The 14,098-nt window shown below is 39.9% G+C and overlaps 2 protein-coding genes across 3 annotated transcripts in view; one reads left to right on the top strand and one right to left on the bottom strand.

Moving 5' to 3' along the window:
* Window positions 1–12,845, bottom strand: part of LOC137643819 (nudC domain-containing protein 2-like) — a 58,124-nt gene extending 45,279 nt beyond the window's left edge. Inside the window, exon 1 of the mRNA XM_068376514.1 lies at window positions 12,752–12,845. The gene's annotated coding sequence lies outside the window, so the exon portion shown is untranslated. The remainder of the gene's footprint in view (window positions 1–12,751) is intronic.
* LOC137643818 (lateral signaling target protein 2 homolog) overlaps window positions 2,002–14,098 on the top strand; it is a 62,211-nt gene continuing 50,114 nt past the window's right edge. For both annotated transcript variants that reach the window (XM_068376511.1, XM_068376510.1), the window contains exons 1-2: window positions 2,002–2,152; window positions 13,928–14,074. In XM_068376511.1, coding sequence (XP_068232612.1) covers window positions 2,117–2,152; window positions 13,928–14,074 — 183 coding nt within the window. In that variant the 5' untranslated portion in view covers window positions 2,002–2,116. The remainder of the gene's footprint in view (window positions 2,153–13,927; window positions 14,075–14,098) is intronic.

The following is a 14,098-nucleotide window of genomic DNA, read 5'->3' as shown; positions in this document are numbered from 1 at the left end:
AGAATATACGAAAATATTTTCATAGGTTTCCAACGATTTCAATTGTCAAGTACATTAGAACTTTTATCAGGGTGGAAAAAAACAAAAAACAAAATTGATAAGATCATTAGTTAATTGTTATTTTTATGTATTTAACCTAAAAAATAATGCAGAAATTTGATCATACTAATCTATATTATGTCTTTTTTTTGACAGAATAATTTGCAATTGTATCATAGATGTAAAACGAACGAGTTCTCGTAAGCTGTTAAGTAGATACGATATAAGTTCAAGGATTCTATTTTCAGTACGGTTGACAACTTAGAGGCCAAGGAGTACGTTTTGATAGAACATTGAAGCCATATTAATATTATTATAATTATTATAACTATTATTATTACAAAATAATCGTATTAACTGTGAAAAGTTCACCAAACAAGGAAAGTGGGCCAGTAAGGAAATTGTTGGAGTATAAAGAATAAACCAATAAGATAAATAACATTAAATAGCAGGCTAAACTTAAGCCAGAAGGGCACTCCAAAATCAAACCATTGTTCTCTAGTCTTGGGTAGTGCCATAGCCTCTTTACCATGGTCTTTCATTGTCTTGGGGTAGAGTGCTTGAGGGTACACTCAGGCACACTTATAAATTTTATTTTTCTTCCTCTTGTTTTTTATAGTTTATAAATAAAAGATCTATTTCAATGCTGTTACTCTTCTTAAAATATTTTGATTGTTCAGTACTTGCTTTTACAGTTTATTTATTACCGTATTTCCTTTCTTCAATGGGCTATTTTTCCTGTTGGAGTCCTTGGGCTTATAGCATCCTGCTTTTCCAACTTTGGTTGTAGCTTAGCGAGTAATAATGATAATGATAGTGATGATAATGATAGTAATGATAATGATAATGATAATGATAATAACAATGACAATGATAATAATAATAATAATAATAATAATAATAATAATAATAATAATAATAATAATAATAATAATAATAATAACAATAATAATAATGACAATGACAATAATAATAATAATAATAATAATAATAATAATAATAATAATAATAATAATAATAATAATAATAATAATAAAACTAGAACGAATTTAATTATATCTTTGGTCAATTTCATCCTAATCTCTGACACAGTCTCATAATTTTTATCAGATTATTATTATTCCATCGGGTTATTTCATTATTATATAGTAATTTTGTTCTGAAATTTATCAATAGGCCTTAATATTAGCTTTTAATCTTATTATTTTTAATTTTTATTAAAATAATTGCTAAGTATCATTAAATTCCCTTTGGTAAATGAAAGATATTTCGTCTGTTTATATTACCCGCCATAGGGAGTAACTATTTAAAAAGTAACATTAAATTTATTATTTAGTATAAAATTTCAATATAAAATAAAAATAATCTATATAAATATATTCTAAAACATTTAAAAATATAATAAACGTAATAAAACCAAATAAAAATCTTATAATGACAAAATCTTTAAAGATGTCGAGACCCTTTGACCATCATCAACAACCAGGGCTGCCACACGTACGATAATTATCGTACATGTACGACTATTTTAGTTCCAGTACGATGTACGATACATACCTTAGGTATATACATATGTGTTTAATTAAAAAAATATATTAAATATTTTGAAATATTTTGAAATAAGTCAATCATGTAATTTATTAATAATTATACTGAAACTGTGTACGATAATTCTGGTAGATAAAACGAGAATTTTAAGGCTCATGTACGATAATCCCGTGGAAATAATCTGGCAACCCTGTCAACAACAGGGTTGCCAGTTTGGCCTTTTTTTCCGGCCCAAAAAAAACTCAAATTTGACCTTTTGTATTTAAATAGGTTGGCCTTTAGTCATATGAAAAAAAGGCGGCCCTTAAATACTATATTTTTGACCTTTTTCTATTAATGGGTTGACCTTTTAAAGCCTCTGTTGATTAGAAATTGACCTTTTCTCATTTAGAAAACCTGGCAACTCTGGTCAACAACTGAACTGAGAGATCTAAGGGTCATCCAAAAGAGTCCCTCTTTATTACACTGTATTTCTCTGTTGTGACGCTTTTTTTTGGTGTGTTAAACCTTCCATGAATGGGCCACAGAGATGAATTCCCTCCGGAAGTGGTTCTACAGGCCCCGGGTGAGTCCGAAAGCGAAGAGAGAAGATTTTCTCCCCTGGTTTTAACGTAGAGAAAGCACTGGTGGGCAAAGTGTTTTAGTGTTGTCTATGTGTCCTTGAGTAATAATTATGCGATTTTTTTAAAGTTCTTCCGTATTTCTTTACACTTCGATAAGCTTTTGTTATCCGTCTGATGTCAGTTTTATCTATTCTAAGCTGATTTGGCTAATTTTGTTTCCTAGTGTCTGGGAAAATGTCGTATTCTAGCCAAGGCTACTGTAGTATATTTACTTCCTTGATTGTAGTCTAGGCTGCTGTATTCGAAGATCATTTACTACATCGTGGATTGTATCCTGATGTATTCTTGGCAATGGGTAGGATATTTTTACCTAATGAGTAGTCTGGGTTCACATGAGGTAGGCATAGCCCATTGTGGGGGTAGTCTAACAAGCCGTATCACCATTTTATATTAGAAAATAAATAACCCTTAATTTAACGATGTATTTTCAATGAATCTGACCTTATTTTTGTGAGGAAAGGTTATTTTAACCCTCTTTTTCACCCTGCAAACTTTGGGGTCCTGGAGCCTTTGTATAATAGCGGCCAGTTCCTCCCGTGTGGAATCAAAATGGATATTAACTAACCTTAACTTTCCCCCCAACCTAACCAACAAGCCGTGTCCTTACCTACTTATCTAATGGGGGCTAACGCCGCTCCTGACTCCCCTTTACACCGTATTCAAGTAAGCTGTAATCATACATACAGTTTTCCGCTATCATACATACACCCTGGGGTCCCTGATTTGGGAATGGAAGGTTTTGGATGGGAAAATACCAAAAACTAGTGCTTTGCAGGAATAATAATCATCAGAAATGTATGATAAACATGAAATAACCAGTTAGAAAATGTATAATTCATGGAAGTGGCATGAAATTAAAGTATAATTTTCAATATTAAACTTACCCGATAATCATGTAGCTGTCAACTCCGTTGCCCGACAGAATTCTATGGAGGGATACGCCAGCTATCACAATACTAGAAGGGGGTGTATTTACCAGCGCCACCTGTGGCCAGGTACTCAAGTACTTCTTGTTGACACCTCCTCAATTATTCCTCTGTCGTGCTTCCGGCAAGACGTTCTGGGATACGCTTATGTTCTTGGAGTATTTTCACGACTTTGGTGAAGTATTTCTCTTTGATTTCGGCTGTCGCTTTACTGGAAACTTCTATATTAGCTTAGTTAGCTTTTGGAATTAATTTTTTATGGTGACGAAGAGAGTATTAACTCTCGTTCACTTTTCAATGGCCGACCCTTCCCTTAGACGGAAGTGTTGGTGTCTAAGAGAGTATAGACTCTCTTTCTTAATTTTGCTTAACAAAAGTTATAGATTTATTTTATATCTCTCCGCCTCTTATAGGCCTCTTCGATTAACTTCCTTTTATTATAAACTTATTAAAATGAATTTTTATATTTGTTTATATTCGACCTTCCTAATAGTAGGCGGTCTTTTCTTGGTACCGAAGTTAATTAACATTGAGCCCGTCATTTCGGTTTTACCTGTTAACATATTATGCTATTTCCGTCACAGAGTTTGAAAGAATTTCTTTGATAGTCTCGTACTGTTTTCAAAGTTGAACTAACGTTTTGTTTTGTCTCTGCAGTTGTTGACGTTCAGAACGTTCAACTTGCACTCTATCGTTACGATAGAGAAAGAATGTTCACGGTTTCACGTTGCAGTAAGAGTAACCGTGTCTAGCGTTTTGTTCATTCTTTCTTAACTTAATGGTTTTGATCCTAATAAAGGAACTTTTCAGTTTTTTCCTTTAACAATAATATGTTTTAACGATATATATGATTGGGCTCTTCTCTCAGGTTCTAAGTCAAGAGAGAGAGAGAGAGAGAGAGAGAGAGAGAGAGAGAGATAGAGACGGAGGGAGAAAGAGGATAAACGTTTCATTCAAGCCTGCCAGGCGTACGAGTAACGTCGTTATCGTTTTTGCTCTTCTCCCTAGTCTCTTTAGGGGAAGAAACTAGACGTTTCTAGAGTGATCTAGTGTTTAGTCTCTTTCCAGCCACTGAATTATCTTTCATTAGATTTTTCTGTTACATTGTAATTCTGTTTTCGCAATTACTAACTTTTGAGAAAGGATAGAATTGCGTGTTTCAGGTACAAACCACTTAAAGTTTCGAGTTCAGTGAAATAAGTGCAAACAGAAATCAAAGTGATAAGTGATTAGCGCAAAGTATGTCAGTGTTGTGCGTGAGGGTACTTTTGTGCGCGCCAGTCGTCCTCCCAGTCCGGGACCTCTTGCAAGCTCCCAAGCCCAGGGGAGAAGCAATGTCGAAGGGCAGAAGGGTTCAGCAGGCCTTGATCGGCGCACAGAAGTATCCTCGGTGGTTGTGGGCGTGTCTTACCGAGACCGTCACTCCCACCCGCAGACGATTGAGCCCTTATTTTGCTCGTCTGCAGAAGAAATTTAGGGGAGAAAACGCTGGTCTCAGGTCTCAAGACCTTTTAAACGTAAAGTCCAGACCTATGCCAGACGTACGAAGTTAGAGTTCACAGTCATTGGGTTAGCTCTGACTCTCCTCAGTCATCAGTTGAATGCACTCCGCCTAAGAGGAGTAAGGTTCTGCCACAACAGAGCTCGACTGTTAAGGCTTTACCTCAGCCTTCTGTAGTTTCTGCCGACCCCAAGTGGACTCTACTACAGTCCATGCAAGCACTGCTTTCGGACTTGATGCGTGAGTGTCGGGCTGAGAGTGTTGCGCCTCCGCTTCCGCCTACACTCCCTCCGCCTATGCTCGCTCCGCCTGATCGCAGTACCACCTGCCAGGCGTACGATGTTGTGGACTCTACTACAGTCCATGCAAGCACAGCTTTCGGACTTGATGCGTGAGTGTCGGGCTGAGAGTGTTGCTCCTCCGCCTCCGCCTACACTCCCTCCGCCTACACTCGCTCCGCCTGATCGCAGTACCACCTGCCAGGCGTACGATGTTGTGGACTCTACTACAGTCCATGCAAGCACAGCTTTCGGACTTGATGCGTGAGTGTCGGGCTGAGAGTGTTGCTCCTCCGCCTCCGCCTACACTCCCTCCGCCTACGCTCGCTCCGCCTGATCGCAGTACCACCTGCCAGGCGTACGATGTTGAGCCACGTGCTGAGTTTGCTGTTCCCAGTGGTGTTCAGCCTCCGCCTTCCTTAAGGCAACCTTTACAATGGGATCAGGAGGATTATACCTCTCTTCCTCCGCCTCCACTTGCTGCTCCACCAGTGATGCAACACTCGGTTGAGGTACAACAACCTCTCCCGTCCATGAGTCAGTCTCCTCAGCTCTCGCTGCAGCGAGCTCAACCCTCCACAAGGCAAGCACCACAACACCTTAGCCTTGCGCCTCAGGAGCCTCAGCTTGCGAGACATTTACCTTGTTCTGCGCAGCCTCTTCCTCATCGCGCTCCGCTCACACCACAGGAACTGGAACTTGCTACTCCGCTTCCGCCAACCGCTCAGCAAGCGCAACCCTTGGGTTCAACCACTCATGCTAGGAGTCAGCCTCCTCCACCCATGCGCCTTCCTTCTGCTTGTCTTTTATTCAGCCTTTGCAGACTGAGCCTCAGGTGTTCCCTCAACAGAGTCTTGAAGAGGAAACCACAACTATTGTTGTTCCAGCTCGTTCTGACTCTGCTGCATGAGTTATGAATGTAAGGTAAACATTATGTTGATTTTTAAACCCCATGCAAGCATGCATAAAGCACTCTAGCACTGGTCATGGAATTTCTGAGAAATGTTAAACGCCATGCACACGCTCTGCTTTCCTTACAGCAGGCTCTGCTTACAGCAGGCTCTGCTTACTACATGCTCAGCATACAGCATGCTCTGCATTCAGCATGCTCTGCATACAACATGCTCTGCATACAGCATGCTCTGCATTCAGCATGCTCTGCATACAACATGCTCTACATACAGCATGCTCTGCATACAGCATACTCTGCATACCTTACCGCATGCTTCTCAGTCACACATCTTGGGTTGTTGCCAACTCACTAGACTGTCAAGCAGTTTCATAACGTTGCCTTCTAGTCTGCTGCTTTTGCACCAGTGAACCCTCACTCAGAGAACTTAGCTTTTCTAGGATAAGGTCCCTGTAGAGGAGAAAGTTCTTTTCTCCCTCCTTCTGATATTCCCTTGAGGACTCTGTCATTTGGAGGGAGCCTTTAGCTGCATAACCTCTTATGGACTTTTATTTAAGCATAACATGCTTCCAGGGAAGGTTATGGTTCCACTTCAGTCGCTAATCCCGTCTGTTACCACACCTGCTCCCATAGACCTTGAGCTGTGTTGCATGACATGCAGTCCAAGCTTAGTCCTTGTTAGAGGATTTTTTGTTTACGGAGTCAATGTGTCACGGGGAAGACGTTCAACAACCAACAGAAGTGACTTGTTGTGACGCAGTGCGGCAACCTCAACAACCCGTTAAGGAGTTGTCTGTACGACCCAAACAGTCTAGACAGATTCGGGTTGTCACTGTACTTCCTCGCTTGCCCATGATTGACAGTTCACAGACTGTGCAGCAGTATCATGATCTTGTGTCCGGCTCCGTCAGACGACTGGCTTTTAAGAGCTCCCACAAGTCGTCGCTGTCTGGAGATTTTCAAATGGACTATGGATCTGACCAAGGAACTGGGCCTCCTGGTCAATTTTGAGGAGTCTCAGCTCGTTCCATCCCAGACCATTGTCTCCTTGGGTATGGATCTTCAGAGTCGAGCTTTTCGGACTTTTCCGTCGGCCCCAAGGATCTTCCAAGCCCTAGAATGCATCCAGAGCATGCTGAGAAGGAACCGATGCTCAGTCAGGTAGTGGATGAGTCTAACAGGGACACTTTCATCGCTGGCCCTGTTCATCGTGTTAGGGAGACTCCACCTCCCCTCCCTTCAGTATCATCTAGCTGCTCACTGGATAAAGGACATGACGCTAGAGACGGTCTCAGTTCCTGTTTCCGAAGAGAGGAGGTCTTCTCTCGCGTGGTGTAAGAACAGCTTTCTTCTCAAGGAAGGCTACCTTTGGCTGTTCAGAAACACGACCGCCGTCTCCTCTTGGACGCATCAGACACGGGCTGGGGTGCGACTTTGGACGGACAAGAATGCTCGGGAACATGGAATCAGGAGCAAAGGACACTTCACTTCATTTGCAAGAAGTTGTTGGCGGTTATTCTGGCCTTGATAAACTTCAAGTCCCTCCAGCTTAACAAAGTGGTGGAGGTGGACTCTGACAACACCACAGCCCTGGCTTACATCTTCAAGCAGGGAGGGACTCTTTCGTGGAAGTTGTTCTAGATCGCAAGGGACCTACTCATCTGGTCTTTAGATCGAAAGCTAACTGGTAACGAGGTTCATTCAGGGCGGTATGAATGTCATGGCAGATCACCTCAGACGGAAGGGTCAGGTCATCCCCACAGAGTGGACCCTTCTCAAGAATGTTTGCAACAGACTTTGGGCCCTGTGGGGTCAGCCAACCATAGATCTGTTCACTACCTCGATAACCTAGAGACTCCTGTTGTATTGTTCTCCGATTCCAGACCCAGCAGCAGTTCACGTGGATGCTTTTCTGCTGGATTGGTTCCATCTCGACCTGTATGCATTCCCGCCGTTCAAGATTGTCAACAGAGTACTTCAGAAGTTCTCCTCTCACTAAGGGACACGGCTGACGTTGGTTGGCTCCGCTCTGGTCCGCGAGAGAATGGTTCTTAGAGGTACTGCAATGGCTGGTCGACATTCCCAGGACTCTTCCTCTAGGAGTGAACCTTCTAAGTCTACCTCACGTAAAGAAGGTACACCCAATCCTCCACGCTCTTCGTCTGACTGCCTTCAGACTTTCGAAAGACTCTCAAGAGCTAGGGGCTTTTCGAAGGAGGCAACCAGAGCGATTGCCAAAGCAAGGAGAACATCCACTCTCAGAATCTATCAGTCTCAAGGGGAAGTCTTCCGTAGCTGGTACAAGACCAATGCAGTTTCCTCAACCAGTACCACTGTAACCCAGATTGCTGACTTCCTGTTATATCTAAGGAAAGTAAGACCCCTTTCAGCTCCTACGATCAAGGGTTACAGAAGTATGTTGGCAGCGGTTTTCCGCCACAGAGGCTTGGATCTTTCCACCAACAAAGATCTACAGGACCTCCCTAGGTCTTTTGAGACCTCAAAGGAACGTCGGTTGTCCACTCCAGGCTGGAATCTAGACGTGGTCCTAAGGTTCCTTATGTCATCAAGATTTGAACCTCTCCAATCAGCCTCTTTTTAGGACCTCACATTAAAAACTCTTTTCCTCGTGTGCTTGACAACAGCTAAAAGAGTAAGTGAGATCCACGCCTTCAGCAGGATCATTGTTTTCACATCTGAAACGGCTACATGTTCCTTGCAGCTTGGTTTTTGCTAAACGAGCTTCCTTCACGTCCTTGGCCTAAGTCGTTCGAGATCCCAAGCCTGTCCAACTTGGTGGGGAATGATCTGAAAAGAGTACTTTGCCCAGTTAGAGCTCTTAGGTACTATCTAAAAAGGTCTTAACCTTTACAAGGACAATCAGAAGCCTTATAGTGTGCTATCAAGAAACCTTCTTTTCCAAGTTCTAAGAACTCAGTTTCTTACTATTCAGGCTTCTGATTAGAGAAACACATTCTCGTCTGAAGGAAGAAGACCTTGCTTTGCTGAAGGTAAGGACACATGAAGTGGGAGCTGTGGCTACTTCAGTGGCCTTCAAACAGAACCATTCTCTGCAGAGTGTTATGGATGCAACCTATTGGAGAAGCAAGTCAGTGTTCGCATCATTCTATCTCAAAGATGTCCAGTCTCTTTACGAGTACTGCTACACCCTGGGACCATTCGTAGCAACGAATGCAGTAGTAGGCGAGGGCTCAGCCACTACATTCCCATAATCCCATAACCTTTTAACCTTTCTCTTGAATACTTTTTATGGGTTGTACGGTCGGCTAAGAAGCCTTCCACATCCTTGTTGATTTGGCGGGTGGTCAATTCTTTCTTGAGAAGCGCCGAGGTTAAAGGTTGTGATGAGGTCCTTTAGTATGGGTTGCAGCCCTGTATACTTTAGCACCTTTGAGTTGATTCAGCCTCCCAAGAGGAACGCTGCGCTCAGTAAGGAAGACGATCTTATTAAAGGCAGAGTAACGGTTCAAGTCGACTTCCTTACCAGGTACTTATTATTTCATTGTTATTGTGGATAACTGATTATATGAAATACGGGATACTTAGCTATCCTTTAGTCTTGTACACTGGTTTTTCACCCACCCCCCTGGGTGTGAATCAGCTACATGATTATCGGGTAAGTTTAATATTGAAAAATGTTATTTTTATTAGTAAAATAAATTTTTGAATATACTTACCCGATAATCATGATTTAATCGACCCTCCCTTCCTCCCCATAGAGAACCAGTGGACCGAGGAATAATTGAGGAGGTGTCAACAAGAAGTACTTGAGTACCTGGCCACAGGTGGCGCTGGTAAATACACCCCCTTCTAGTATTGTGATAGCTGGCGTATCCCTCCATAGAATTCTGTCGGGCAACGGAGTTGACAGCTACATGATTATCGGGTAAGTATATTCAAAAATTTATTTTACTAATAAAAATAACATTTATCTACGATTCACTTCACATCTTTCTGATGATTTTTGCTCTGCCACTTTTCGCAAAATTAACGCTTCAGCACTGTTCCTATGTTCTGGCAAGTGGTACTTGTTGAGCTGCGCTTGCAAGCCTTGTTGGTCATTATGTTGGTAACACTTTTTAAAAATTTTAATATTTTCTGCTCGGCTGTGGCTCACTTCGCTCGCAAAATTAACACTACATCACTGCTTCTATGTTCTGGCAAGGGGTACATGATGTGCTGCCCACGCAAGTCCCGTGGTTCATTATTTCAGGAATATTTTCATTTTCACATGAGCAACAATAGCTATACAATATACTGAATGGAGAGACTTTTCAACGTAATCAATTGCTCTTTTCAAACCAAGTTCCAGTAGAGAAGGAAACGCTAAAATTACATCGCATACACGGACGTCCTTTCGTCACTACAGAGCGATCACACCCAAAGGCGTACCTTTTGTAGTTGATCCTTCAAATAACTTCAAGACACTCGCAACACTTTTGCTTAAGAATTAAGTTGTCTTTGAGCATATTCAACCACTAGTTTATTACCATCACTAGACAAATGATTATAAGATTTGCTGTAACCACCATTGCAGAAAACAATCCGTAGGAATTGGGTTTTTGTCAAAATTAACGCCAGAAGTGCCAGCCACTGCTATAGCTTCAGTAAAACTGAATGCCTGTTTTTCTTTCATTATTGAAGTATTCGGTCCAACAAGGATACCAGTGGATGTTGAGGTGACTGTATCACTCCGCTGAAATCCTAGTAAAACTTAGTTTTTTACTGGAGTCTTTTGTAATTGGTTATGAAACCATGACGTCATGATGTCACAGCTCTCGGTCAATAATCTGTACATGTAATTTGAACTGCTTGTGTTTGTGTAAGAAAGTGTGATGTAGGGTTCATTAAAAGTAAATATTGCTGTAGAGCAAACATTTCTCCTGACTTAAGAAAAATTTGAGGTAAAAAACTTAGCAAGTTCATTTAATTCCACCTTGCTTAACTTTCATATAATGACTATACTTTTCATATAATTTTTCACCATGTGGGTGATTATCTTTTGTAATATCGAGTGCAATTTACTTCTGCTTTACCAAGGAAAATAAGTGTTCCTGGTGTATTTATAGATCGGTTGAACTATTTTGATGAAAATCTTTTAGGGGAAATCCACATTTTCAGACTTTGAAATTCTAGAAGTTATGACTGAAAAGACCTCATTAAATGGGAAACACAAAAGCACCACCTAACCTAACATGGAGCCATATAGTTACCTACTTCTCTAAAGGGGTTCTATGCCCCTTTAGACTGCCGTACCCTTAGTTTACTTCAAGACTAAGTCTTAACTCTGTTTCCTTTCTAACCAGCTTCGCCCCAAGTTTAATCCGTCCATAAAACTTAAAATACAATATTTTTTTTTCAAGGATTAACGACATCAAATCTCTTCAAAATACAACATACCAGCAATACTTATTTCGTACAAAAAGGAAATGACCACTTGTTTGGGACGATCATAAAACAACTTTCTTAAATGCACATAAAACACTTTAAAATGTGTGATGGTGGTGTGGGAGCTAGTATTAAAAAGAGGAGATTGTATAGTTGTGCAGGTAGGAGATTAGCCAGGATTAGTCATATTACAGTAAAAACAGTTGTGATTGGAGATTACAATGGCTACCAGTACAAATACTGAAAATGGTAAATCAAAGTTTGTATAGGAGAACCACATGTCGGGACTTATACGGTCTCTTCTCAGGAACTTCGTCTTATGACAATCAAAACAAAACAAGTAAAAATGTTATGGTGTTTCTGTATGGACACATTCAATTATGTAGGTAAAAGTCAATTTGGGAATATTGTACTACAGGAAATTAAGACAAAATTTCGTGCCCCGACGTTACCGTAAGGAAGACCACATCCCTTTGAGGTAGGCTAATTATAACTTGAAAAGTTCAACCTTCCGACAGTCACCAAATCAAAACCGTTTGACATACCTGTTAAACACGTCATTAATAATCTTTATTTCCTCCTTAAAGTAAGTGTCCATATACAACACTTAGATACAAGAGAGAACAGTTTTAAATTGTTGGATCTAACATTTCTATAAGTGAAGGTAGGTGAATGGTTTAAAAACAAAGTCACATGTCAGGGAAAAAGCCTCTGATTGGCCGCTTTGAAAGAGAATGAAATAGAATACAGTATTTAATTATATTAAGTATACTTGTATAGGTTATTACCTCCTTCAACAGTAGGATATTGTTAAAAATGGTGATTTTAAAGATAGTTGATTAAATTGGATACAATCTCGGGTGCTGTTAAGGTTGTGGTTTTACTTTGGTATGCAATCTCGCCTGATAGTAGCGAACTCACTTCATGGCGAAGCAAGAACCATTAGATTTCCTAAGAAAATATATAACGGGAATAATTATCTAAGAAATGATAATTAATCATTGACGTTAGCATGCGCAACTCAACACTACTGCTTGCCAGTACATACGGTGCTTGATGTTTTTATATTTTAGAGAGCGAAGCAAGAACCATTAGATTTCCTAAAAAAATATCTACCGGGAATAATTATCTAAGAAATAATAATTAATCATTGATGTTAGCGTGCACAGCCCAACATTACTGCTTGCCAGTACGTACAGACCATGATGTTTTAATACGAGCGATGCAAGAACCATTAGATTTTCTATTATTCTTGTTTGTTTTTTACCTATTAAAATTATTGAGATTGCATACCAAAGCAAGAGAATAATTTCCGAGATCGCATGCCAAAACAGCACCCAATCTCCTAACAAATATTGTACTACAGTTAAGTAGAACTGTCTAATTGTAGCTAGTCCAGCCTAGGGTATTATATTGAATTATCTATTTTGTTGTAGTTTTAAAGATATATCCCTCATGCTTATGGTAAATATTTATCATAACACCTCTTGCCTAAAGGTAACAAATTTCAGTCCTACCTTATTTGAGTAAAACATAAAATAGAAATGTTTTTACGTCGGCTTCCTTTTTAACATCGATCACACTGATTGACAGCCTCAGATTGGCAACACAAGAAAACTATTTGCTAGGTAGAGCCCTAGTTCTGATATTGAGATTCAAGGATGAAAAACTGGTGCTTAAATAGTTTGCACTCACTAGATGGCGCCAAATACAGTACAGTACATAAATACATCTTGTGTTTTATGCATTTTCTAGTACAGTGTACATGTTAGTGCAAACTGCTTGCATTAATAAATGTCCAAGACTTCTTATGAATGATAAAACTTGGGTTTCGATTATGGGATGGGTTCAAAATGCATGAATTAAAATTCATAAATTATGAGAGAAGTATTTCAAATATATGGCAATAGTAGAACTAACAACTAAACTAGTTTTTTCTAGGCCTCAAGATTTTATATACAGGTATGCAGTATTAATCTATCTGTGGTCTTTGGTATTTATCAAAGGGTGCAGACATTTAGGATCTCAAGTGGAGAGGTTACTTTACGTATGACAGTGCAAATACGGTACAGTACTGCATTAGCGTAGATCAATTTATAATAAGTTCTGTTAAAAATTAAGTAAAAATTATAGATATGTATCCTTTTGGTAATGAATGAGCTCTTACCAAATTATTGCTGGTGTAAGCTTGTTATGTAGCATTGAATTGTTCATACATAAATGGCAGCGATTTGGTAAAGGTCGTGAGTCGTTAGAAATTGAAGTGGTAGCAAGACAACGTGCCGCCCTCACCATTTCACTGCATTTTATGCGTGGTCAATTCACTACCCAACTGTAAGCCACCAGAGCATTGAATTGTTCATACATAAATGGCAGAGAGTTGGTAAATGTTGTGAATCGTTAGAAACTGATTTGGTAACAAGACAACTCGCTGCCGTCACCATTTCACTGCATTTTATGCATGGTCAATCCACTGCCCTACTCTTAGCCATCAGAGCTTGGTGAATTTGTAAGTAATCTTTGACACTGAATAGGCCTGTCTATCAAAAATATTTTCTGAATCATTGTCAAAGCTTAGCACAAATTGTAATTGAGCATGATGTATGAAACCAAATATTTTTATTACTGACGATGTACCGAATGTACTGAATAAAATTACGATCTCTTGAAGATATTTATTTTTTTTGTTACAGAAAGATGATCCATCATTGATGGCCCAGTTTTACTATGCTGATGACGAGCTAAATATGGTAGCAGCAGAGTTAGACAGCTTCGATGGACGTAAAGACCCAGAAAGATGCACCGCTCTCGTGAATCAACTACGGCAGTGTCAGGACAGAGTCAGTGTTTCTTTATTATTCCGT

Source organism: Palaemon carinicauda, chromosome 7, assembly GCF_036898095.1.
Source record: "Palaemon carinicauda isolate YSFRI2023 chromosome 7, ASM3689809v2, whole genome shotgun sequence".
Taxonomy (NCBI): domain Eukaryota; kingdom Metazoa; phylum Arthropoda; class Malacostraca; order Decapoda; family Palaemonidae; genus Palaemon; species Palaemon carinicauda.
The sequence above is the reverse complement of the archived record's forward strand: the minus strand, read 5'-3'. Positions and strand labels throughout refer to the sequence as shown.